General features: G+C 36.1%; 1 protein-coding gene across 1 annotated transcript; it reads left to right on the top strand.

Annotated features, from left to right (window-relative positions):
* Positions 1-9609: 9609 nt before the first annotated feature.
* Positions 9610-23796, top strand: LOC144959692 (NADH-ubiquinone oxidoreductase 49 kDa subunit-like). Its single transcript, XM_078892375.1, has 13 exons — positions 9610-9768; positions 10045-10148; positions 10831-11021; positions 13013-13133; positions 13936-14048; positions 14878-14952; positions 15290-15453; positions 16781-16900; positions 17865-17994; positions 18885-18980; positions 20310-20393; positions 21829-21886; positions 22843-23796. Exons 1-13 carry the CDS (start codon positions 9674-9676, stop codon positions 22878-22880), a joined length of 1389 nt encoding a protein of 462 aa, XP_078748501.1. The 5' UTR covers positions 9610-9673; the 3' UTR covers positions 22881-23796.
* The last annotated feature ends 305 nt before the right edge of the window (positions 23797-24101 follow it).

The following is a 24101-nucleotide window of genomic DNA, read 5'->3' as shown; positions in this document are numbered from 1 at the left end:
GCACTCTTGTTCTAATTGCAAAATGCCGGTTTTCCTATTTCCAATCCATTATATATCTTTTATTTATTTATTTTTAATATTAATTAATACATATTTTTGTTGTGACTTTCCATCCCATTCTCTGGTATAATTATTTTTAATATTATGATATAAAAGACAGACCTGCTACTTCTACTAGAAATACCGAATTAACCTTTAAATTTTTATTTTTTGGAAATTCACTGCCGACGTGCGCAAATATGTATCTAAACGTTCACTGCAGATTTACTTAACCAAATTTAAAATTTGCTTGTAACAAAATTCTCTTCATCACCGTGGTTGAATTTCTGTCAACTCATAATATCTGCCATTGCATATCTGCTGGTTTTGATAAACAACGCTTAAAACTGTTTCTGCCAAGGGAACTGTAATATTAAATGTTACATAGTTAATGTCCTCGTTGCATCTCTGTTGCTGCTCTCTTTTTGAAAACTTGTAAGTGGGTGGGGATCCTGACCTCCCATAGCGGGCAGGGAGGTACACACTGTGTCTTCTATCCCCTTATATCTGTTTTCCAACATGTTTTCTGTCTTTGTCTTGGAATGAGATTACTTAGTTTTTTTGCTGGCCTGGTCTGAGTCCTGGCTGGGAGGGAAACAGTCAAATGCATAGTTATTATTTTGGGAGATGATATTTTTTTCCTTGTAAATCATCTCTCTGTTATGTATTATTATATTTGTTATTTTTAATGTATAATGTAAGCATTTGAGTGTATTCCTCTTTGTTGGATTTTGTTCTTGTGTCCGGATGAGACTTATAGGTGATCTCAAACTAAGTACATTGGTGATATGCTCTTGGAATCTACATCTGATCCCTATTTGTTCCCAGTTCCCCTATGCCTTACTTTCTCTTGGATGCTTCAATTGTAATTCTAGAACTTTTAACTATCCCATTTTCCTCCTTTTTTCTGGCGCTGATATAACCTAAATGTGTTGCAAGCGCCGTAAAACCATTAAAAACAAACAAACAAAACAAACAAAACTTGTAAGTTATGATTATGATGTGAAGTTCGCGTAAAATCGAACACCACCTGTAAAAGTTTTACCAACTTTAGACTTTTTTCCTCTCCATCAGAACCGGACTTCTAAATCTCAAATAAGTTAAATACAGTGTATCATTATAATTTTTATTTCGATTTATTTATTCTTATATAAACTACAAATAAATAACAATGTGAAATTGAATGTAAGCTTCAATTTAATATACGAAAACAGATAAAAACGCCACAACCACATTATCTCATTCATCTATAGTGTTTCATTCAGCCTGTTTTGTTGATAAAGGGGCAACCTGAAACGTCCATTTTATCTGTTTTCGTATATTAAATTGAAGCTTACATTCAATTTCACATTGTTATTTATTTCTTCGAGCTTCGGGCGGCAACATTTACATTATATAAACTACAGTACACTTTGACATGAAGCAGTTTAAGTTTAAGAGATGATTAACGAATTATCAAAACAAATAGATAAATCCCTTCATTCATTAATTTTATGTTTTAGTGAGGACAATGAATATAAAGTGGAACTCACATAAAATCAACGTTCATAAAGTCAATTTGTGCTCAAGTCAACACGTATGCGACGATGTGGTCTTGTGGTATGACACTTTCTTTCAGATCAGAAAGTCCTGGGTTCGAGCTTCGCTCGGCGCATAATTGAGTCCTTGGAAAATACTCTTTATTCACATTCTCTCACCGTACTCAGGTGTAAAATGAATACTTGGCTGTTAACAGCTTTGCCTTTGTCGGGAAAAAGTTGCATTATCGCTTAACAGGCGTCATGTCTCGTTCTACATGTTACGTGTTGCTGTCGGTCAGGGACCCTTTGTAAAGCGCTTTGAGCACTTTAGTGGATATCGCGCTATATCAAAGCTCAAGTTAGTTAATTTATTATAAAATATGATATGTGTAAAGATGAGAATCTTGGTGACAAATTTCCATGCTACAATGTTGTATTCGTTACACGATAAATTTGACACTCTGGATGGAATTGTATATTGTGTATTTTTGCACACACATCAAGGGATCTCCCCCCAATATGCCGCCGCACTCTGAAAAAGAGAAGTCCCATATTTGAGAATTTTTGACGAGGATCGACTTGTTTGTATTTACTTATTTGCAGGTCTGATAGCCTAAATTGTTCTAGGCTCATTGTTATCATGGAAATACTCTCAAACCAATACAACATATTATTGTTGTCCATTACGACGATGTTAAATCAAGCCCATAATTGGATTCAGTAGTCTGATGTCACGCCGCCCGGCAACGGCGGCCATCTTGGTTCTAAACAAAGAAAATCATTACTGTTTATTCTTCATTCTGGCTAGAACTTTTCATATGCCTTGTGATCAGAATGTGTAAAAGTCAAAACATGATCAAATTGATGTCTTTTTTCCCCTCTGGATACGCTTTTATGCTCGCCGGGGAAATATTTCATACGGGCGTCCGCCATTGTTCCGATAGTTTAGAGCCAGTGTTACTAAGGAAGAAAGTGACGTTACGACTGTTGAAGCGTATTTCGATCGGTTATGAGACCTGAAAATAATATGTCCTCGTCGATGATGGACATTTTAATCGGTTGATATTTGAAAGACGAGTTCTTTGGCCAAATTTTAAAAAATGTATTTTTTTTTCAGAGTACGGCGGTATACATATTAAGTCACATTCAAATACCTCACATTCATTCTACCGTTTTTCTAAAGAACACAGCATGTGTTATTTGGTTAACATTGCATATACTGTTTTTAAAAACAACGGCAGCATTTTGCTTGCAGAGTCCTATGTCAATGAAATAATAAAAATATCAATGCAGCAAAATAATTATGAACGTCAACGAATTTAAATAAAAATAAAAAGTAAAGATCACAAATTGTTTTTGTTGTTGTATATAGATACATCTTATTGTTCCTGTTATTTTGGTGTGTTTATATCTGTGTCTGTGTTTTTGTTTGTTTATTTTGTTTGTGTTTGCATTGTCTTTTTTGTTGTTGTTGTTGTTGTTGTTTGTTTGTTTAGGGGGGGGGGGTACTCAACTCTTGTTCTTTTGATGTTTATTTCCTAGTTTGGGTTTTGTCGGTCGTTATGACCCAATAAGTGTGCAAAAATGTGATTAGGAACAAGATTTGAATCGATTTTTTAAATGTTATTTAATCGATATCTTTATTTCAAAGCGCTGCTGTTGGTTGGAGCGATTAGTTGTCTGCTTGATTGTAACCCCTTTCCGTGTTTCTTATTTTGTGTTCTGACCTGTTCTGGGCCGGAAAAGGTGGGCTCTCTTTTTACCTCTCATAGTGATGGAGAGGTCACTATTACATACTGTGTATGTTCCCCCCTCTGGATGGGGTTCCCGACCTCCCACAGTGGGCGGGGAGGTACTTGCTGTCTCTTCTATCCCCCTGTGTCTCTGTCTTGGAAATAGATTACTTAGTTTTGTCCTGGCCCTGGCCGGAGTCCTTGGCTGGGAGAGAAACTGTTGAATGTAGAGTTATAGTTTTGCTAGATGATACTTTTTTCCCTTGTAAATCATCTCTCTGTTATGTGCTGTTTTTTATTTTAAACTTATAATTTGTAAACATTTGAGTGTGTTCCTCTTAGTGGGATCTTGTTTCTAGTGTCTGGATGAGACTTTTAGGTGATCTCAAACTAAGTACACTGATAGTGTGCTCTTGGAATCTACATCTGTTCCCTATTTGAACCATTTCCTCTATGTCTTACTTTTTCCTCAAGTTCTTTTAATTGTACATCTAGATTGTTTTTACTATCCAATTTTCTTCCTTTTTACTGGCACTGATATGACCTAAAACTGAGTGGGGTTATGGTGAGAAGAGAGGTCACTTGCTGTGTCTTCTATCCCCTAAATCTGTTCCCCCTTCCATTTTGCTCTCTGTCTTTGTTCTGGATCTAGGTTGTTCGTTTCTCTCCTTGTCCTTAGCTGGGAGGGAGCCGTCAAATATACAGTTTCTATTTTCTTTGTCATAAAATTATTTATTTGTTTTTAGTTTTAAATATACTGTATACTATATACAGTGACGGATGCCTCACTGCCCAGCAAAACCGTGCTCGGTGAGAATATTTTCAGCAACCAAGGCAGCAGCCTCTTATGGTTCTCACCCTACTATGTTATGACAATCGACCCAATCAACAAAGTCCGGTCCGCACTCGTGCACCGTCGCGAACCCGCCTGGTAGCATCGTCACAACACACCGTTCGACTAGATGCTCTGCCGTCTCAGGTTTTGCCCACAGCGGGTACATGTTGGACAGTCCAAGGCAGAATACGTGTTCTAACACTTGGCCTAGGAGTTGAATCGGACCCACGCCCATGACTCAGGCCATCCTCCAAATCACCAACACTGTTTCACCTGCGAGATTCTACGCCTAGATCTCGTGCGCCTCTCACCTGCGAAATGTATCAGGATTTAAGCACAAGAATTAGCCCATGTCTACACTTTCCTCCTCCAAACATTTTTATACTATAGAAAATTTCCAAAATGAGTAAAAACATGCATCCATAACACCAATATTTAAAAAAAGAAGATGGAGATAAAGCTGAAAATTATCGGCCAATGTCCTTGACCTGTCCTGTGCCCTGCGAGCTCTTAGAGAATATCTTACACAGTTATGTTATGAAACACTCGGATGTTCAAAATGGTCTTCGCAAATTTACGTCATGCGAGTCACAGCGAATCACCACATTTTGTGCAGACTTTGCTAATACCTTTAATGATCATGGTCAGACAGACGCAATATTGTTGGACTTTTAACAAAGTCCATCACAAGAGCTTTCTTGAAAAGTTTAAACTTTATGGGATTTTCAATGACATCATCCACTCCTGGATAGTTTCTTTCCTGTCTGATCGTCATCAGGAATTCCTGTTCTGTCAGGTATCCAAAATGGAACAGTTTTAGGTCCACTTTTGTTCTTGATCTAGATTAATCACATCCCCCCCCCCCCAAAAAAAAAAATAAATAAAATAAAATAATAAAAATCTGAAGGTACAACATCGCATTCTTTTGGAAGACGACCGCCTCCTTTAAGACGAATTAACACCAGAAATGACAGGCATTCGGCATTCTCCAACAAGACCTTAACAAACTCCAAGACTGGGAGAAAGACTGGAAAATAGAATTCCATCCAAAGAAATGTAAAGTATTTCGAATAAGAAATAAAATTAAATAACACAGAAATTATTACAAAATAAATGAGGAAAAACTTGATAATCATTACTGAGTACCTAGGGATAACATTGGACATCAGAATGCCATGGAACCATCATAAAGCTAACAACAAGCTAAACTTTCTCCGGCAGAACCTTTCATCGTGTTCCAATGACAGTAAAAGAACAATGCTATACCACACCGGTAAGACCCAGCTCTGAAAACACATGCAGTGTGTGGGACCCCTAGAGTAAGCAAACCATAATCCGACCTGAAGGCTGGCTTGCAGATTTCTCCATAATATCTATGACGGCAGAAAAAGTGTAACAAACAATTATGACAGAGAGCAATAACTGGATAACATTGAAAGAGAAAGGGAGAAATTATAAGCTGAAGATAATTTTTAAAGGTAAACAGCCATGTCAATCAAAGGCCTCCAACAAAACCCAAGAAAGGAGCGCTGCTATCTGTTATCCAGCGGCGTAGCCTGGTCATTTAGGAGCATGGGGCTGGATTTGAGATGTGTTGTCGCATGAATATTATCTTTTAGTCATGGATATGAGAGAGAGAGAGAGAGAGAGAGAGAGAGAGAGAGAGAGAGAGAGAGAGAGAGAGAGAGAGAGATTTGATGCACTCAATTATTTTACCTAAGATTTGTATGTTCTTTGTAACTTGTTCATAATGCCTGGCTAAGGATAAGCGATAGCCACTGTCAATCGGTGCACCTATGTGAACAGTACCAACGGTTTTCAATCTAGTGGTGATATTTAAATGTAAGTTAGACTTCTGATGGTTCAATGCTCTCTGTGTTAAATTTTTCAAACAGGTAAATCCATTTCTTGTCCAACACAATTCTGTATTGCTGTTATCGCCAAACAAAATACAATTAAAACAAAATAAAGTGGCAAACGTGAAATGCATCGCCTGGTTGTACCGTGGGAATATGGCTGGAAGCCTTCTCAACCTTTAAAGCCACACGCTGTACTGATTGGTCAGGGGCACGAGTATGACTCGAGCTGTAGTAAATTCTAAGCGGTGTGATTGGTTCAAGTTTTGAGGCTCTGTAAGGGTTTTTCAACACCAGGTCAACAATGAATTTCATTGTTTGTGAAATAGAAAATTAAAAGTGTGACTTTTTATTGTTAAATTATTACAAATTATCAAGACAATGACGACCTGTGGCTTAGCCTTAATAGCTTTTAAGGCCCTACGCCGCTGCTGTTATCCCACTCCCGAGAGGAGGTACACATTCAGTCTTTTTTTCCAAGTACAATAAGGGTATGACATTTCTTCTCCGACAACTTGAGACATTCTGACAATTATGAGAAATTTACCTGTCAATTCGAAAACATTTCTGTCACAAGAAGGACACAATTATTGTGGTATGTAGCCCGTTGACAGCACAAAGTGTCTCTGTATCTCACTGATACAGAATCTGGGAAGCTTCTTTTGTGTGTGTGTATGTGTAATTATTTTAATTCCCGACGCCATTTGCATTGATTTTCACAGTTTGGCTTTAATCAATGCAGGAACGCAGCACTCCTTTGAAGAGAAAAACAGTGCCAGGGCGGATGTCCTCAGAATCGCCTGTTCGGCGCCCCAAGATCTCGCAAACTTCCTAAAAAGATTAGCTTTCCTCGTTGTTTCGGGCAACAGCCCTCGAAATTTACCCGATAGGATATATACACACACACATACACACATTTTTTTCCACACGAGGTTTAAAGACTACACAGGCAGCAACTGCTCACAGTCACAACGCAAGATGGGATTGCTAATACTTTTGAAAATATTGGACGCACAAAAACATCTTTGCCAGCACTACCAACCGCTAGATCTAATCTCCTTTGTCACCCTTCTCACAAATTATGATTGCTTTTCAGTAGTGCGGGGCGGTCCTTGGCAAGCTTAAGGACCACGGTCCTACGGTCCTTGGGAAATGAAGACCGCAAGGACCGGTCCTAGGACCGGTCCTTTTCGACATTGAACATTCCTGAGAGACTGTTGGAAATTCGAACCGGTTTGACCTTTTAGAGCGTGGGATCGTTCATTCTTGAACCGATAAAGACCGCTACACGATGAAAACCGTGGCCTACAGGAGTAAAACACACGGAGTAGTCACACTCATTTCAAATTGTAACCTAATTAGAGAAGAGGGGTGATGCCTTCTTTATTTGCTCACCGTACTTCATTGTTACTTCGATAATTTAATAAAATTTGAAATTTATCCCCATTAACGGAGATAATGGCATCGCCCAAGGCGTTGATCGAGTTGTTCGTGGCGTTGATACACACACGCAACTCCTACCCCCCCCCCCCCCCCCCCCCCCCCCCCACACACACACATTAGAGGGCAGCGAGCATTGAAGAGTAAGAGAGAGACGTGAAGTTATAATAAGAGGGGGTGGATGAGGTGATAAGAGGGGTCGATGGTGACTTTTCGCCAGATCTAACAAACTCAACTACCCATTCATTGCTGAGTAGACAGGGATTCAGAAAAAAATCGACTGCACCCGGGATCGATCTCTGGCCCTTTGCGTATAAAGAGAGTGCTCTATCAACTGAGCTATCGGGGTCCCCAAATATTCTATTGGACTTTTTTAAAATTCAGACGTTATAACTGGGTTTTTTGGAAGGAAGAAACTAATGAAACTCATATTATTTGATTAGTAAAAACACAAAACGAAATTTTAATATTATTGTATTATTTTAAATGACAACACTGCGATAGAAAGGAGTGGTGACAAGAGATGGACAAAAGAAAACAAAAAATCGGATTTGCTACTTGCTAGGTTCGACAACACACACACACACACACACACACAAACACACACATCTTTTGTAGTCACATACATTTCAAACAATAACCCATTAGAGAAGAGGGGTCATGCCTTCACCATAGATCATTGTCATTGCGATCATTATGGTGTAGTAAATTTTGAAATTTACCCCGTATAATGGAATCGTCCAAGGCGTGCGCCTCCTGTTCCCCCATCTCACACACGAAAGGGCGGTTTGCGGAGTGGAGGTTGGTGGTCGTCTGCCTGTATGGTCGTCTGTGTCGTTTAGTGTATGGCAAAGGGGGGTGGGTGCGATTAATTAAGTGGGATGGGTGGTGATTGGTGGAAGATAGGCAACCGAAGCAACGAATCGCTGGGGAAGTAGTAGGCTATGGCGCGAGACCGTAGGACCGTGGTCCTTGCAAGGACCGCCCCGCACTAGTTGAAAGGTGATAAGAAGTGAGGACCGCCGCCGGTCTTCCCCTCTGGGACGGTCTTCGGTTCACAGCTAAAAGACCGTCGGACCGCGGTCCAGACCGGTCTTCAGCGCGGCACTACTTTTCAGTATAGCCTAATTGTGACCCATCGTCTCAAAACGGTATTATGTCGGAACGAACCATAATGCTTAAAAGCCGAATTAAATGTTGAAGTGGTCAAAAATATAAAGTGTTGGCATAAGCACCCTAAAATATGGTATCCACTCTCCTCAATAAAACATATAAACTAAACCCAAGTCTGATTTTTCTGGCTACAAATTCCATTTTCAACATCTTAACCATCCCGACTTAATACCGTTTTGAGGCGAAGAGTCACAATTATGCAATATCATGACTATCCTACAAGGGTGATTTCTGTTGACACATTTGTTTGACGGATTATTTATGTTCCTTCATGGAATGCTGGGTAACGGCATCTAACGTTGCCGCGCAGAAGGGCGTAACTATTATTTATTTTAATTTTTTTTTTTAACATTAAAAAAAATGTATTGCTTGGACGCTTTTTTCTACTGTTGGAAAGCTCACTTTCTTCTCTTCCCACAGGAATGAGACATTTGATTTGCAACACTGTCACGAGATGTAAACGTTGCCATTGGTCATAAAACTGTGTAATTGGGTGAGACAATCTATTCACATTACCCCATCCAACTCAGGTGTGAATAAGTACCTGGGGGCAGTGACGGAGGGTATAGGAGTGTTTGTACCAAAAAAAAAAAAAAAAAGAAAATAAAAAAAAAGATGCCGAATAGGTCATTTGTACGGTTTGAAATTAGGACTCTCTTGGGATAATAAATTAAATAATATTATATATTAAAGGGTTTAGTCGAACAGTTTGAACTACCACAGAAGAGCCGCATTTCATAACCTGGAGTTCCAGATGGCCAAAGTTTCTCCTGACCAATTTCGACTTCAACACAAGCCAAATGAAACATGACGAGGTCAAAAACTTTGATTCCATAAAAAAACTCATCTTTCTAAAAATAAAAATCGACTAGATAGGCTAGTGAAAAAAATATTATAATAAAAAAGATAAAAATAAAAATCATATTGTAAAAATTAAGAATAGATTCTCTTTTTGGCCAATATTGGTCATTTTAGTGGCCATCTGGCGGCCCTCTTTCGTTCAATTGTTATGAAAATGACCCACCGCAACTATTTTCGCAGAAAACAAGAGCTCCATTTTTCAATGACACAAACAAGATGGCGGCTTTCGGATTTGTTTTACGCAAAGCTGGCTCTGCAACATTGCTGAACCGTGCAGCTTTGAAAAATGCTCCGAAATATGCTTCTGTTAGGTAAAAAATAAATATGAATCTATTCTACCGATTAATGTATCTGGAAGTTACTTTTGCAATGTTGTATGCTCTTAAAGATAGGCCAATGGCATGGCTGCTCTGTTTGCTGTCTGCTGATTTCTCAGTCATGTCCTTGGTCCTTGTCACTTCTTTCGGCTTTCAACTCACAAAGACTCTTGATTTATTTTGACTTCTTGATTGGCTTCCGCCATTTCTTTTAGATGTCGATAATCTCCGATTTATATTTTAATATTGGCTTTTCATTCACATGGTCAGATTTGCCGGCAGCGTCTGGATGCCTGATGCCCAGTATATGGAACAGTTCAAGAAGCCATTTCTGTACCCTTCTGAGACAGAATGGGAACTCCCCTCTTACAACAGTGGGTATTATCATATTATTTTGTAAATTATGGGCTTTGTGAAGTTGTGCCAGCTTTATTTTTAAATTAAATTTTTTTGGGTATCAAAATTTGCTCCTAGTGTTCTAACGTTTAAGAAGCATCTTAAGATTAAGACTCAATTATTTCACAGATTCACAGTACCAGGGCGTTTTATTTTTATGATTGATGTATTTTGAGTTTGATGGTCTTTTTAATGGTAAAGGCATTGCACTGCGATCTGGAAGTCTCAGATTGGAGCCCTGCTTCAGGAACTTTTGTTTTTTTTTACCTTGGGTAGGTTATTAACCCCCAATGTGTTCACTTGGACAAGGTGGGTGATTCTTGATGACATTAGTATTAGCCATCCTGTTTGATGGATTATCTATTCCTTCATGGAATGTCTAGGTGATGGGACCTGATTGTGCCATTGCGAAAAGGCGTAAAATGAAAAATCAATTATTATTATTATTATTATTATTATGTTGATTTGTGTTTTCATGTGTGCCAGGAATTAAAAGAATCAATGTGTTAGTGTTTTATCATTATTGTGGATGTAAAAGATTCTTTTTAAAAAGTGAAATAAAGAAAATAAATCTTTAAAGTGAAACTTGTTTTATCCGATGGTATATTATAATCATAATATATCTTTGAGAATTTTACCCTTTCAAACCTTGTAATTCAGGGAAGGTGTACCAGGAGGAGAGACAAATGGAGAACATTGTGTTGAATTTTGGCCCCCAGCACCCAGCTGCTCACGGCGTGTTACGGATGGTTCTCACTCTAGAGGGAGAGACTGTTGTCAGGGCAGACCCTCACATTGGTCTCCTGCATCGGGCAACTGAGAAGCTGATTGAACACAAGACTTACACTCAGGTATTGAAAAAAAAAATAAAAAAATTAGGTTAATTACTTTTATCAGCAATGTTAATTTTAAAATTTAGCTCTTTAACGGCAGGCTTCGATTTCTTTCTTAGTTTCTTCCATTATTTATCTGGTCATAATTTGCAGACACTATCATTTTCATTAAGAGACTTCTGCGGCTATGTGGTCTAGTGATATGATACTCGTTTTCAGATCGGAAGGTCCTGGGCTTTACCAGCGTTGTCTCTGTCCGAAAAAAAATTTTGAAATATCGCCTAACAGGTGTCATGTCCCGTCCTACATGTAAAGTTGGCCATAACCCTTTGTAAAGCGCTTTGAGCATGTTTAGTGGATATTGCACTATATAAAAAAGCTCAATTTAATTTTCATCAAGATAGCTGTAACAATAACAATGATGCGACGGATACTGCAGTAGGCCAAAGTTGTATCATTGTCTCCTTACCAGAATCATATGTTATATTCTAGTAACAGACCTGCCAACCGGTACGATAAATCGTATTTTAGTACGATTTTTTAAACTCAAATACGTGGATACGATTCCAAAGGAATACTTTGATTTTTTTTCCTCAAGCGTGAATGATGTTGAAAATGACAACATGTCATACATCAATTGTTGACAGTGTTTCTGAATGATGCATCATTAGTACTATTGTTATCATTTCAGTTAGTTATATGTTGCCGGTTTTCACCAATATTTTTCTCATAACTTTTTGAGGATTTGCATAGAATTATGCATTTAAGCTTATTTTATACTTTAAATGGCCTCAGGCCACATTTAAGCTTTCACCACTAGTTAAATAGAAAATTTAAAGTGAAAATTAAATTTAACAAACATCTTTGGCAATGAAGCTTTCAATTAAAAACTGTATTGCTGATAAGCTTAAACATAAATGGATTATTTCCCTTTATAATTACTAAAATTACTCTATTTTGTTTAAAAAAATTTAATGATCTCTTTTTAAGATTTATTATTTTGTATGAGTGATATTTTTATTTTTCATTACCAAGGAACAAAATGGTTCAAAATGAATCCTCTAGAAGTATTTAACTTGTCTGTGATGTGTGTGAATTTCCCATCATTTGACCAACAGTAATAGTATTAGTATGTAGTAGTAGTAGTAATAGTGGTAGGAGTAGAAGTAGTAGTGGTAGTAGTAATAGTACTAGTCTAGTAGTGGTTGTAGGAATTGTTGTAGTTGCAGAAGGAGGAGGAGTAGTAAATGTTATAAAAAAGGGAGAGATGGAGAGAGAGACATGGATCATTTGATAACCTAATGGAAATTATCTTGTCACTGCTGCAAATTGTCATCTCTATTAGATTGAAGACCACTCTCTCAAACATTTTATATCAAAACCTTCAACTGATTTACTGGGCTGGCAGATGTATATCACCATCACAACTTCATTTGGGACATCATCATCATCGTCTCAAACCATCACCACCATGGCATCACCACGGTTACAACCACCATCACAGCATTGTCACTGCCACAACCACCACCACCACATCACTTCTTCCATCACCACAACCACTACAACCACCACCTCCTCTTCTTCAGGCACTAACATCAATACTGCCAACATATTTGGGGTCTTTTGGTCATTTCTTTGAGTGTTTCGAAAGCAATATCCTTAGATATTGCAATTTCTGAGCCTTATACTGATTTAAAATGGTCATCAAGTTTTAGTTTCTCGATAAACCAATAATTTTGTAATTACTAGTGATTGCTGCAAACGGATGTTTGAATGATGAAGATCAGAGTTTATATTTGATTTGGGTTTGATGATAGCTTTTATATAAATTTTTGTATTTTGCGCACTTTTATTTTCCACACATGCGGCTAAAATACACTTTTTTTTGCTAAAAAGTACATTTTTTAGGATCATAGAATACACTTTTCATTCTGGGAAGGTTGGCAGGTCTGCAGTAAGTGTGAGATTTGTAGGATTTCTAATCAAAACTCTCCCTCATCTCCTACCAGGCCCTACCATATTTTGACCGTCTTGACTACGTGTCCATGATGTGTAATGAACAGGCTTATTCCCTGGCTGTGGAGAAACTTTTGAACATCGACATCCCTCCAAGAGCTAAGTGGATCAGGAGTAAGTAGTTGTAATGGTAATGATGATGATAGAAGGGAGGTAAAACAGGAAAAAAGAGTTGAGAACTAGCAATGATATAGATGTGCGACTATTTGGTCAAGTGGTATGACACTTGCTTTCGGATCGGAAGGTCCTGAGTTTGAGCCTCGCTCAGCGCATAGTTGAGTCCTTGGAAAAGGTTCTTTACTCACATTCTGTCACAGTACTCAGGTGTAAAATGAGTACCTGGCCATTAACAGCGTTGTCTCTGTCTGGAAAACAATTTATTATATCGTTTGACAAGCATCATGTCTCGTTCTACATGTTGCTGTTGGTCAGACCCTTGTAAAGCGCTTTGAGCACATTTAGTGGATATTGCGCTATATAAAAGCTCAAATTTTAAATTTTATTTTGTAGGTCAAGTAAATTACTTATTAAAACTAATATGAGCCTGTTCCAGAAGCTGGATCTAATCAGACTTTCTGGTTTTTTTTAATATGAAAACCTTACATTAATGCTATACTCATCGACGTTTAAAAAAACGCTGTGGCTGAATCACACAATTTTCAGTAAGCATTATTCAGACTGGTGGTGGCTTACTACTTACTTACATTCTAAGAACAAAGAAAAAAAGAAATACAAACTAGACATATTATGAAGAACTTGAGTGCATACTTTAATGTTGATAAAGGGAAAACCCGAAACATCCATTTTATCTCTTTACATTCACATTTTTACTTTAATTTAGCAAAATCAGGATTATAATAATTTGTAACATTTCATTAAAATTTTTTTTTTTTTTCATTTCCTTTCACTATGTCAGCCTTGTTTGGGGAGATTACTCGCATCAAGAACCATATCATGGGTGTGGGAACTCATGCTTTGGACATCGGAGCTATGACTCCATTTTTCTGGCTCTTTGAAGAGAGAGAAAAGGTGAGTGGGTAAAAGTGGTAGGTTTTAGTTCCAATCTGAACCAATGCATTACTGTGGCAGCTTCAGTGGTGAAGGTAAATGCGATATTGTGCAAATGTGAGAAAAGATTTGAGGGCCAAGGAGGTAGGTTTTTGTTCCAATCTGAACCATTACTGTGGTAGCTTTAGTGTTAAAGGGTAATGCGACATTGAACGAATGTGAGTGGTCTAGTATGTACATTTCTAGAGGCTTACACTTACAACCATGCTTGGATATTATATAGACATAAAGACTGGATACATTATCATGATAATATCACCATGCTAGATTTATATTGAAATTAAAACTTGACCAGTTACCATGGACTGATTTTTGTAATAAATGTGTCTGTAGAACATCTGACAACCCTTGATGTCTGCAAAATTCAAGTGTATTTCAGAGTAAAATGTGCTTCTTTTGATATTAAAAAATTATTTTTCAGATTGGGGTAATTTTACAAGTTGGCTATAATAGGGTAGATTTGGTTTTTTATCATTTTAGTTCTTTTTTTTTTTGGTGATAAATCAAGTTGAACAACAGTAACTCTTAATAGAAATGTTAATTTTAACGTGACCATTTTTTATCATGGGTTGTTACTTCTTTGTGAACTTCTGCATCAATCTTGTATGATGTTTTTTTGAATATTAAAAATCTTATTTTCCTTGATGAAGCCATTTATTTTCATTTTATATATAAAAAAATCTATCATTTCTATTATTGCTATTATTGTTCAATACTTTTACTTGAAAGCAGGAAAACTGTCTTTGATATTAAAGCTTTTATCTTTCTCTAAAATTAACTTTTTCTATAGTTGATGGAGTTTTATGAGAGAGTGTCTGGAGCCCGTCTTCATGCTGCATACGTTAGACCTGGTGGAGTAGCACAGGTAAGCATCTCCCTTCATTCACATTTTTTTTTCATCCAAATTATAAAGCCGATATCGGAATTATTAATCTATTTAAAGTTGAACAAATTTTATAAATGAACTACCTTAATCCCGATAATTTATTTTTTTTCCTTTTCATGTTACGTACCAAAACTAAAATAAATGCTCTGGTCTTTAGTTAATTATCCCTGTGACCTCTTTTGAATTGACCGATTACTGAAAATGACTGCCTTTTTGTGTATAAAACTAGAACTGGTGTATGACACCAGATATCAACATCAAACATGAAGAATAAGAACTGTTCTTTACAAATTTAATGCTCGGATTTCATTTTCAGGACATGCCCATTGGTCTGATGGATGACATCTACGCCTGGGCCTCCCAGTTTGGCCAGAGACTGGACGAGACAGATGACCTCTTGACTGAGAACAGAATCTGGAAAGTACGAACCACAGACATTGGGGTAGTGTCAGCTGAGGATGCTCTTAACATGGGATTTAGGTAAGAAATCTGTCATAGCTCATCAGTTTGTCTGGGTGGGGTTCCCGACCTTCCATAGTGGGCAGGGAGGTACTTGCTGTGTCTTCTTTACCCCTATATCTGTTTTCCAATTGCTTTCTGTCTCTGGGTGGGGTTCCTGACCTCCCAGAGTGGGCAGGGAGGTACTTGCTGTGTCTTCTTTACCCCTATATCTGTTTTCCAATTGCTTTCTGTCTCTGGGTGGGGTTCCTGACCTCCCATAGTGGGCAGGGAGGTACTTGCTGTGTCTTCTTTACCCCTATATCTGTTTTCCAATTGCTTTATGTCTTTGTCTTGGAATGAGATTACTTCTTTTAAATCATCTCTCTTATGTTCTGTTATTATTTTTTAAACAAATAATTTATAAACATTCGAGTATATTCCTCTTAGTGGGATCTTGTGCTTGTGTCTGGGTGAGACTTTTAGGTAATCTCAAACTAAGTACACTGATAGTGTGCTCTTGGAATCTACATCTGTTCCCTATTTCCCCATTTCCCCTACGTCTTACTTTTTCCTCAAGTCCTTTTAATTGTATATCTAGAATGTTTTTAATATCCAATTTTCTTCCTTTTTACTGGCGCTGATATGACCTAAAAAACCCCTTTGAAAACAAACAAACAAACAATCATCAGTTTGTCCCAATATCCCAGTTTGTGGTAGAGCAATTATCCCACAAAAGGGAACATAATTGATTCTAGGTACAAGTGCTGGGTGGGTGGATAGTGGGTTCAGAAAAAAAAAAAAAAATCACCGTTCAACTCTAATCGAAGTCAGACCTGATTTAATTTTGTTTGAGTGCCTTTGGGACCTCAGTTTCGGGGTAAAGTGCAGTGAACATTTTCTGATGAAGTATTTCTATGTGTGATCAGAAAGTAAACATTATAAGATATGATACTTTTAACATTGTATATAACATCCCCAATTTTCCTTTCTGTTTTGAATTATGAAATATTCTCAGATCATAACCCATTATGTTAGTGATATGTCATTGCTATACATGCAAGATTTTTATCATCAGTTAATTTAGCGAATTTTTTTGGTTATATTTGCTTTTAAATCTTTGTGAATAGATGAAATGCTAAGGTTTGAATAAAAAAAAGAAAATATTTTCTGCCGAGAGATTAATCGTCTAGCTCATATTATTTATTTAAGAAAGGTTTGACCATGAAATTGCCATTGTTATATATTTTGTTTCGTTTCTGAAGCGTTACGCTTAAACATTTATTTTTTTTACAATTGTACAGTCTACCATTTTTGGTAGCTTAAGTTTTTTAAACTTTGAAAAATAAACATGTTTTCTTTCCCCCAGTGGCGTGATGCTTCGAGGATCTGGCATCAAATGGGATCTTCGTAAAGTCCAGCCTTATGATGCCTATGATCAGGTTGAGTTTGATGTGCCTGTTGGAAATAAAGGAGATTGTTACGACAGGTATTGAAATTTTACTTTCCCACTTGTTCTATGTGATTTAATTGTTGTTTTTTTTTCTTTTCTTCATCTCTTTAAATTATGATGGGTTTGAAAATAATTTTGCCACGGTTTGGAGTAAATGAAGACCACAGGGGGAAAAATGACACATATCACACCGACTGTTTACAGAAAACACAATTAAACATTTTGAAAGTCTGGGCAGGGTCCTTTTACCTTCCGTGGTGGGCAGGAGGTCACACTGTGTCTTTTATCCCCTTATATCTAGTCTGTTTTGCGAGTTGCTTTCTGTCTTTGTCTTGGAATGGGATTACTTAGTTTTGTCCCAGCCCTGGCTAGAGTCCTTGAGCCAAATGAATAATTACAGTTTTGGAAGATGTTAGTTTGGTTCCATGTAAAGTCATCTCTATTATGTATTTATAGTTATGTATTTTATAAACATTTGAGTGTGTTCCTCTTAGTGGGATCCTGTGCTGGTGTCTGGATGAGACTTTAAGGTGATCTCAAACTTAGTACACTGATGGCATGCTCTTGGAATCTGTCTGTTCCCAATTTGAACAAATTCCACTTTATCTTCCTTTTTTCTTTGGTGCTTACATTGTAAATCTAGAATATTTTGACTATTTCATTTTCTTCTTTTTACTGGTGCTGCTATGGCCTAAATGTGTCGCAAGCACTCTAAAACCCTTTAAAAAAAAATAAAAGAAAAAAGCACCAAATTTTGAAAGTCTTGTACTCTTTATTGTTTGTCCTCCTCTCTTTATCTTTATAACCAGAAATGTTCTGGATTTGTTGTTGAGTCTTGATTTTGTCTCAGAATGTGACTAAAAATTCTCAATCTTGCTCTTTGTTTAGTACTATTAAATGATTTTGGTTTTCCTTTGAAATTCAACAGTTTTGCCAATAAAATGCATATTTTATATCGTTCCTTGCAGCACGTCTGTTGATATGTATTGCTTCATTCCAGATATCTGATCCGTATGGAGGAAATGAGGCAGAGCTTACGCATTATCCTGCAGTGTCTCAATAAGATGCCTTCGGGAGAGATCAAGGTTGATGACAACAAGATTACACCTCCAAACAGGGCTGACATGAAGGTGAGAATTGATGTCGTTGGAAATTTTCTGTAAATTCCCCCAAAAAATTGTTAAATAAAAAAGATAATTAATAAATGGATTTATTCTGAGGTGAATTAATAAATGGATTTATTCTGAGGTGATCAGGATGATAGAAATTAATTATAAAATCTAAATAAGTGTTTTGTTTGAAGTAATAAGCATTTTTTATGGAGGTTATCATAGTGGATTTTATCATTACTCATGACTCGTGTATTCTTGGGAGAATGTGGAAAATGTTTTGTTTTTTAAAATTATTCTATTTATTTTCATTTTTTTTTTCCATCAAATTTTCAACTTCTGTTTTTATAGATCAGCATGAACCCAGAACTCTTATTTGGTGCCCTGTTTCTTGTTTCTGTAAAATATATTTAAACAAAAATTCCCTATGGATTAAACTGTTTTTGACTGCGATTTTAAACAGACCCAGTGTCCAGCCACTGCTCATATTCTGTGTTTACTTGAAAAAGGCCAAAGGCTGAAACGTCGTTTGTTTTGTATTCTTCATTCATGAGTCAGATTTACTCCCATTATCTTTATCTCCACTGCTCGGAGGCTGCAAAATAAAACCTTGACTTCAGCTGTAATTGCTACTTGCTCCATTATGAGTACATCAATAAGTGCTCAACTAACTGAGCTAGTTTTAAGCTCCTCAACCCACCTCAACAAGAGCACAGATCTTTTCATTGTTTTGTTTTCCCCTTACAAAAACCCTGCAAAATGTTGTAAAACTCTGTGAACGTATTGAAGCAGATATGATCAAGTACCTTATCCTTTTCTTTTTAGAGATAGATACATGTACGATGCACACTCAGGCGTCTTGGGGAAAGTTATGTAAAATAATGTTCCTTTTTATTTTCCATTCCTGTCAGGATTCCATGGAATCTCTCATCCACCATTTCAAACTCTTCACTGAAGGGTACCAAGTCCCTCCTGGCTCTGTTTATGCTGCAGTAGAGGCACCAAAGGTAAGGATTTATGGACAAGGTGCTCACGATTTCATTTTGAAAACTTTGATTTTTTTTTTTGGTGAAAAGGTTTTAAACGAAATATTACAGTTTTTTATCATATCACAAAGGAGGAAGTCCTGAAAAGGTGTTAATACTAAAGGCTTCATTTCCTGCAAATCCTTCTTCATTTATCGTTTTTATGCCTTGTTTTTCAAACACCATTGAAGCCTTGATGTAAAATATTAACAACTGTAAAAGTATAAACCATGATAGCACAACAAAACAAAGCAGTAAAATTCAATGACTTCATAAAACCACTTTTTTCATAGTTTAAGAAAAAAAAAAAATTCTATCTTCACTCTTTGCTGTTCACAATGCAAATAATGAGAGAACTGCTGTAATTCATGTTGATAGAGAAGTATAATTAGCAATGCTTTGAGCTCTGATTGTTTTCTTCACGCTAATGCATGTATAAAGAATCATGGGGCCCACTGAGCTGGAATATAACCCAGTTTCTGTAACGTTAAATGAACAATAGCTATTGTTTGCTACTCCTTGGATAGAACTCTTAATCTATTGCAAAGTGATTTCCATCAGATCTAAAATCCACCTACCCAATCACTACTGGACAAGGGGTCAGGAAAAAATCTTGACTTCATCAAGGACTATTTTTAGTCCTCTTGATTTTGAAGAATTGAGTTCTGGATCCCCAAATTTGTATAAGTAGCTTCCACTGAACAATGTAAGCGGCTCTGCGTTTCAAATTAAAAAAAAAAATGCAAGAGTTTATTATTAACTCTATGGTTTAAGTCATCCGAAAAAGTTTATGGGGCAGCGTGGCTCAGTGGTAAGGTCTTTGTTTCATACCCGAAAGATACCAAGTTCGATTACCCGCTGTGTGGCCTTGAGCAAGCAACTCGCCCTAGCTCAAGTTGCGTTGCTGCACTGCGGCTCATGCCTTGTTATTCCAGTCTTTCCTTGGAATAGACCCTAGATACAAATTTCCCCTATGGGATGAATAAAGGGAATTTTATTTTTTATATATTTATTTTAAAAGATTAATCACTTGGAGGTTTGTTTGAATAATATGCAAGGGGCCTGTTGATAATGAATGTCCAATCAGTGGATTACAAAATGAAGTTGTTTTCCTTGTTATTGTTAAACAAAGGTGTGGACCAGACAAATAGATGCGTTAAAGAAAAATAATTAGGAAACAAATGATTATTTTCTCTCTTTTTTTTTTTTTGGACACATTTGTTTAGCAGCTTTTTGTTCTTTCTTTCTCTTAAAAATTGTTTTAAAACTTTGATAATTATTTTTTGTAACTATCTTCCTCCCTTCCTGTAGGGTGAATTTGGAGTGTACCTGGTATCTGATGGAACCAACAAACCTTACAGATGTAAGATTAGAGCTCCCGGATTTCCTCACTTGGTGAGTCAATTTGTTCTTTGTCTTTCTCTTTTCTCTATCTATATCGCTTTATTTGTTTTCCCATTTATTTCTTCTTCTTCTTCTTCTTCTTCTTCTTCTTCTTCTTCTTGTTCTTCTTCTTCTTCTTCCATTATGGCCAAAGCTTCAGGCTGAAGATTGTATGGCCGATTTTATAGTAACAGGGGTTTTAGAGGGAAGCAAGGAGCAATTGTTTGAAGAAGTTGAAAGGGCTTGTTTACAATTGGTTGGTAGGGAGTTCTAAAGTCGGATGGTGGAGGGGAAGAAAGAGTAAAGATGGTGGTTTGTTCTTAAGTGGGGGATTTCAAAATTGTAATGATTTGTGGATTCCTTTGATAAATCTCAAATTAACAAAATGTACCATATATGGAGTACATCTAGTATTTATAAATGTTGACAACTGTTGTGAAAATTACAGTAAAAGTAAAAGTAGTGCCAGTGTGAAAATCTTTGAAAATATTTTTTTTTGGAATTCCGCCATTTTCCTTGTATTAAAATCTTCTCTTAACTGTTGATCATATTTTTAAAACTTAAAGACTTCATTAAAGACTTGTCTTGTTCAAAGAGTTTCCTGAAAGTAAGTATAGATAGAATGAGGTCAGGCGTATTTATACAGTGTTATGACACTGAATGGTGTTCAGTTTTACTCGTGAGACATAGACCCCACAGGAATACACATTTTGTTTGGAAATTATACATTTTTTCCTCCTAAATTACTCGTTTCTGATACTTGCAAGTTGGCATCTCTGAAATATTGAATCACTCTTTGTCCTGAAAAGAGTGGACAATATTTGTCGCTGTATTATAGGTTAAATGTCCGTCTTACTATCTGCCCTTTTTTGTTGTTGTGTGTGTGTGTTTTTTTTATTTGTTATTGTCTTTTTTTGTTGACTTCTATGAGGTCAGATTGTTTTGTTTATTAGTGGAATGCTTGCTTGTTGTCGTGTTTGCAAATGTCCATCATGTACAGGACAAGAGTATAATGCTGTCACAGTGAAAACAGTCTGTCATTACAGGTGTTCGCTGTAATGAATAAAGACTCAATTAGTCAACTAGCTCGAAGTCAAATCTTGCTTTCAGTCAATGTAAATTTCTGATGTTGAAGTCATTAGTTTTACCTCACATTGTGAAAGAGGAAGAATAAATGAGCTGCCTGAGGAAAATAAAGGATAGGAGTGCTCTTTTAGGTTTGTAAATTTTACTAAAGGCAAAGAGGGGAAAAGAATAGGGATTTTAAAAGCACCCGTTTAAACTGGGTCCCTGTTATATCTGGACTGTATTTTTATTTTAATGTTATATGATATTATTGTTATTATTATTATTATTATTATTATTATTATTATTATTATTATTATTATTATTATTGTTATTGTTGTTATTTAAAAAAAATTATATCTCCCCTACTTGTCTTTCTCAGGCTGGTATAGACAAGTTGGCAAAGAAACACATGTTGGCAGATATAGTGGCCATCATTGGTAAGTGGTATAGATGTACATCATAGATCTACCTCATTCTCATACACAGATTCTCAGGAGGGGGGGGGGGGGGGGGGGGGGGGGGGGGTTGGGTGATTTGTTTAATTTATGATTTTTTTCCAACCTTCTGTTTCAGATTTTTAAAAATAAAGATTTTAGGGTTTTTTATTTTACTTATTTATTTATATATTCATTCATTTGTTTGTTCATTTATTCATATTTTAAACAAACAAGAAGACTATTTTATTGCTATGTTTATTTTATATGACGTATATAAAATTTTAAAAACCCAGCTCAAAATCTTGCTATTCAAGGTGATACAATTTTATTTTCTCAGGAACTTTTGGATTTAATTATTTTTTTCTTAAAAAAAAAATTGTGTGTTTCTTTTTCCTAACAGTCATCAAATATATGCACAAATTGTTCTTAGTCATATCGTAACCATTTTAATGGCAGGATTTGATGTTATTCCTTTCTGACATCTCATGCTTTAACTGAAGTTAGAAGGAAATAGGGTGGAAAAGAAATTTCGTCCTGAGTTTGAAGGATTAACCACGGCTAGGAAAATGTTAAATTGTTCATTTGTTATATTATACCTAGAAAAATATGTTTTTTATTTTCTTCATTTTAATTTCTTTCTTTCTATATTAATTTTAGTTACATTGAAATTGATTTTAAAAAAATGTTATCATATATTCTCACAGCTGTTATTGATTTTAGTAGGTGAAGTTTGGGTCAAGTTCATAAGATATAGAAATCCTAACATTATCACTGCAACTTTGTAAGAGACCAAATCACTGAAATCGTGTTTCGTGTCATCAATTTTTTCTCTGCAGTAATGATCTTGTGTCCATCGTTACTGTAGATCATGTTTTAAAATTCTTTTTCTTAGTTTTTCTATATTATTTTCAGCTATCTGGCATAGATTTACTTTATTTTCTTTTGTTACCTTGCAGGAACCCTCGATGTGGTGTTTGGCGAAGTTGACAGATAGACTATTTGTGATGTGAGGACAAGAAACTTGAGGGGGTGGAGAGTGTTAGTTGGATGGTTCTTTATGTCCTGTGTGTAATTTATGATGAAAGTCGTCAGATATATCTGGGCAGATGATGGAACAGCAAGACAAGCAAGCTGATGACGACGCTGATTCACCATGGATTCCATCAATGAGAATAATTTTTCTAATATTTAAAAGCATTTAAATTCTTAAACAAAGTTCAAAAACTTAAATAGTTTTTACTGTCAAAAAAGAAAAGAATGTGAAATAAATAGTTGAATGTTTAAAATATTAATTTATTATTGTTGGACGAATTAGAATCACGAACTGAACTAAAATTGAAAATATAGGTGAGTATTTTGTAGGAATTAACTTAAGTTACTTATTCTATACCGTCCTATTCAGACATTGAAGTTGATAGTCGTTTGTAGTAGACTTTAGCTTGTTATCATTTTTGTAAGAACATGAGTGTCCGTTTGTTGAGATTGAACAGGTTTTTAGTCATTCAAGAATGATAATTTGTATATGGATGAGGATGTGTGCATGGACTCGTGTGTATGTGCGTGTGTTTGGTATTAGTATTAGGTGTGTGATTCTATATTATGTGTTTGTATGCAAGATTATTATTAATGGTTGTCTGGGAATATCAGAGTTTAGATGGAAAGTATAATGTGATATTATATGTCTTTTTGTTTCATTGTAATAATAATTTTTTTAAACAAACATAATTTGTTGTGTGGATTTGTATCCAACTTATTACATTGAAGCTTTGTGTGATGTTGATAAGCTCTGAAGTAAGACTATTTATTGTTTAACAAATTATTGACTTAGTCTTTATAGTCTCTCTCTGTGTTTATGAAAATTGTCACGTGTGTACAATAAATAAGGATAATAAATCTGTACATAAGACAAATGTGTTCTTTCTCCAGTCTTTCATTTTCTATCCACCAATTAACAGCTCCTGTAGTACCAAAATCTTTTTTTTTAAAGTCTCAAAGATATCCTTCTTCAATGGATCCTTTTTTAATTCCACTCCTTGCTCGTTTCATCATTAAAAATTGCAGGATTCACTGTATCCCATTCTGTTGACTCAGGTCTAATTGTGTATATATATGTGTGTGTGTGTCCATCTCCTCAATGCGAGGCGATAGGATTTGATTTGCCCAAGTCCTGGCTGGAGTCCTTTGCTGTTTTAGAGATCATTGAATTGAATTTCAG

The sequence above is a fragment of the Berghia stephanieae genome, chromosome 14, assembly GCF_034508935.2.
Source record: "Berghia stephanieae isolate SIO BIC M18660-M18661 chromosome 14, UCSD_Bste_1.3, whole genome shotgun sequence".
Taxonomy (NCBI): Eukaryota; Metazoa; Mollusca; class Gastropoda; order Nudibranchia; family Aeolidiidae; genus Berghia; species Berghia stephanieae.
Note: the sequence above shows the minus strand (reverse complement) of the source record. Positions and strands in the feature narration are given on the sequence as shown.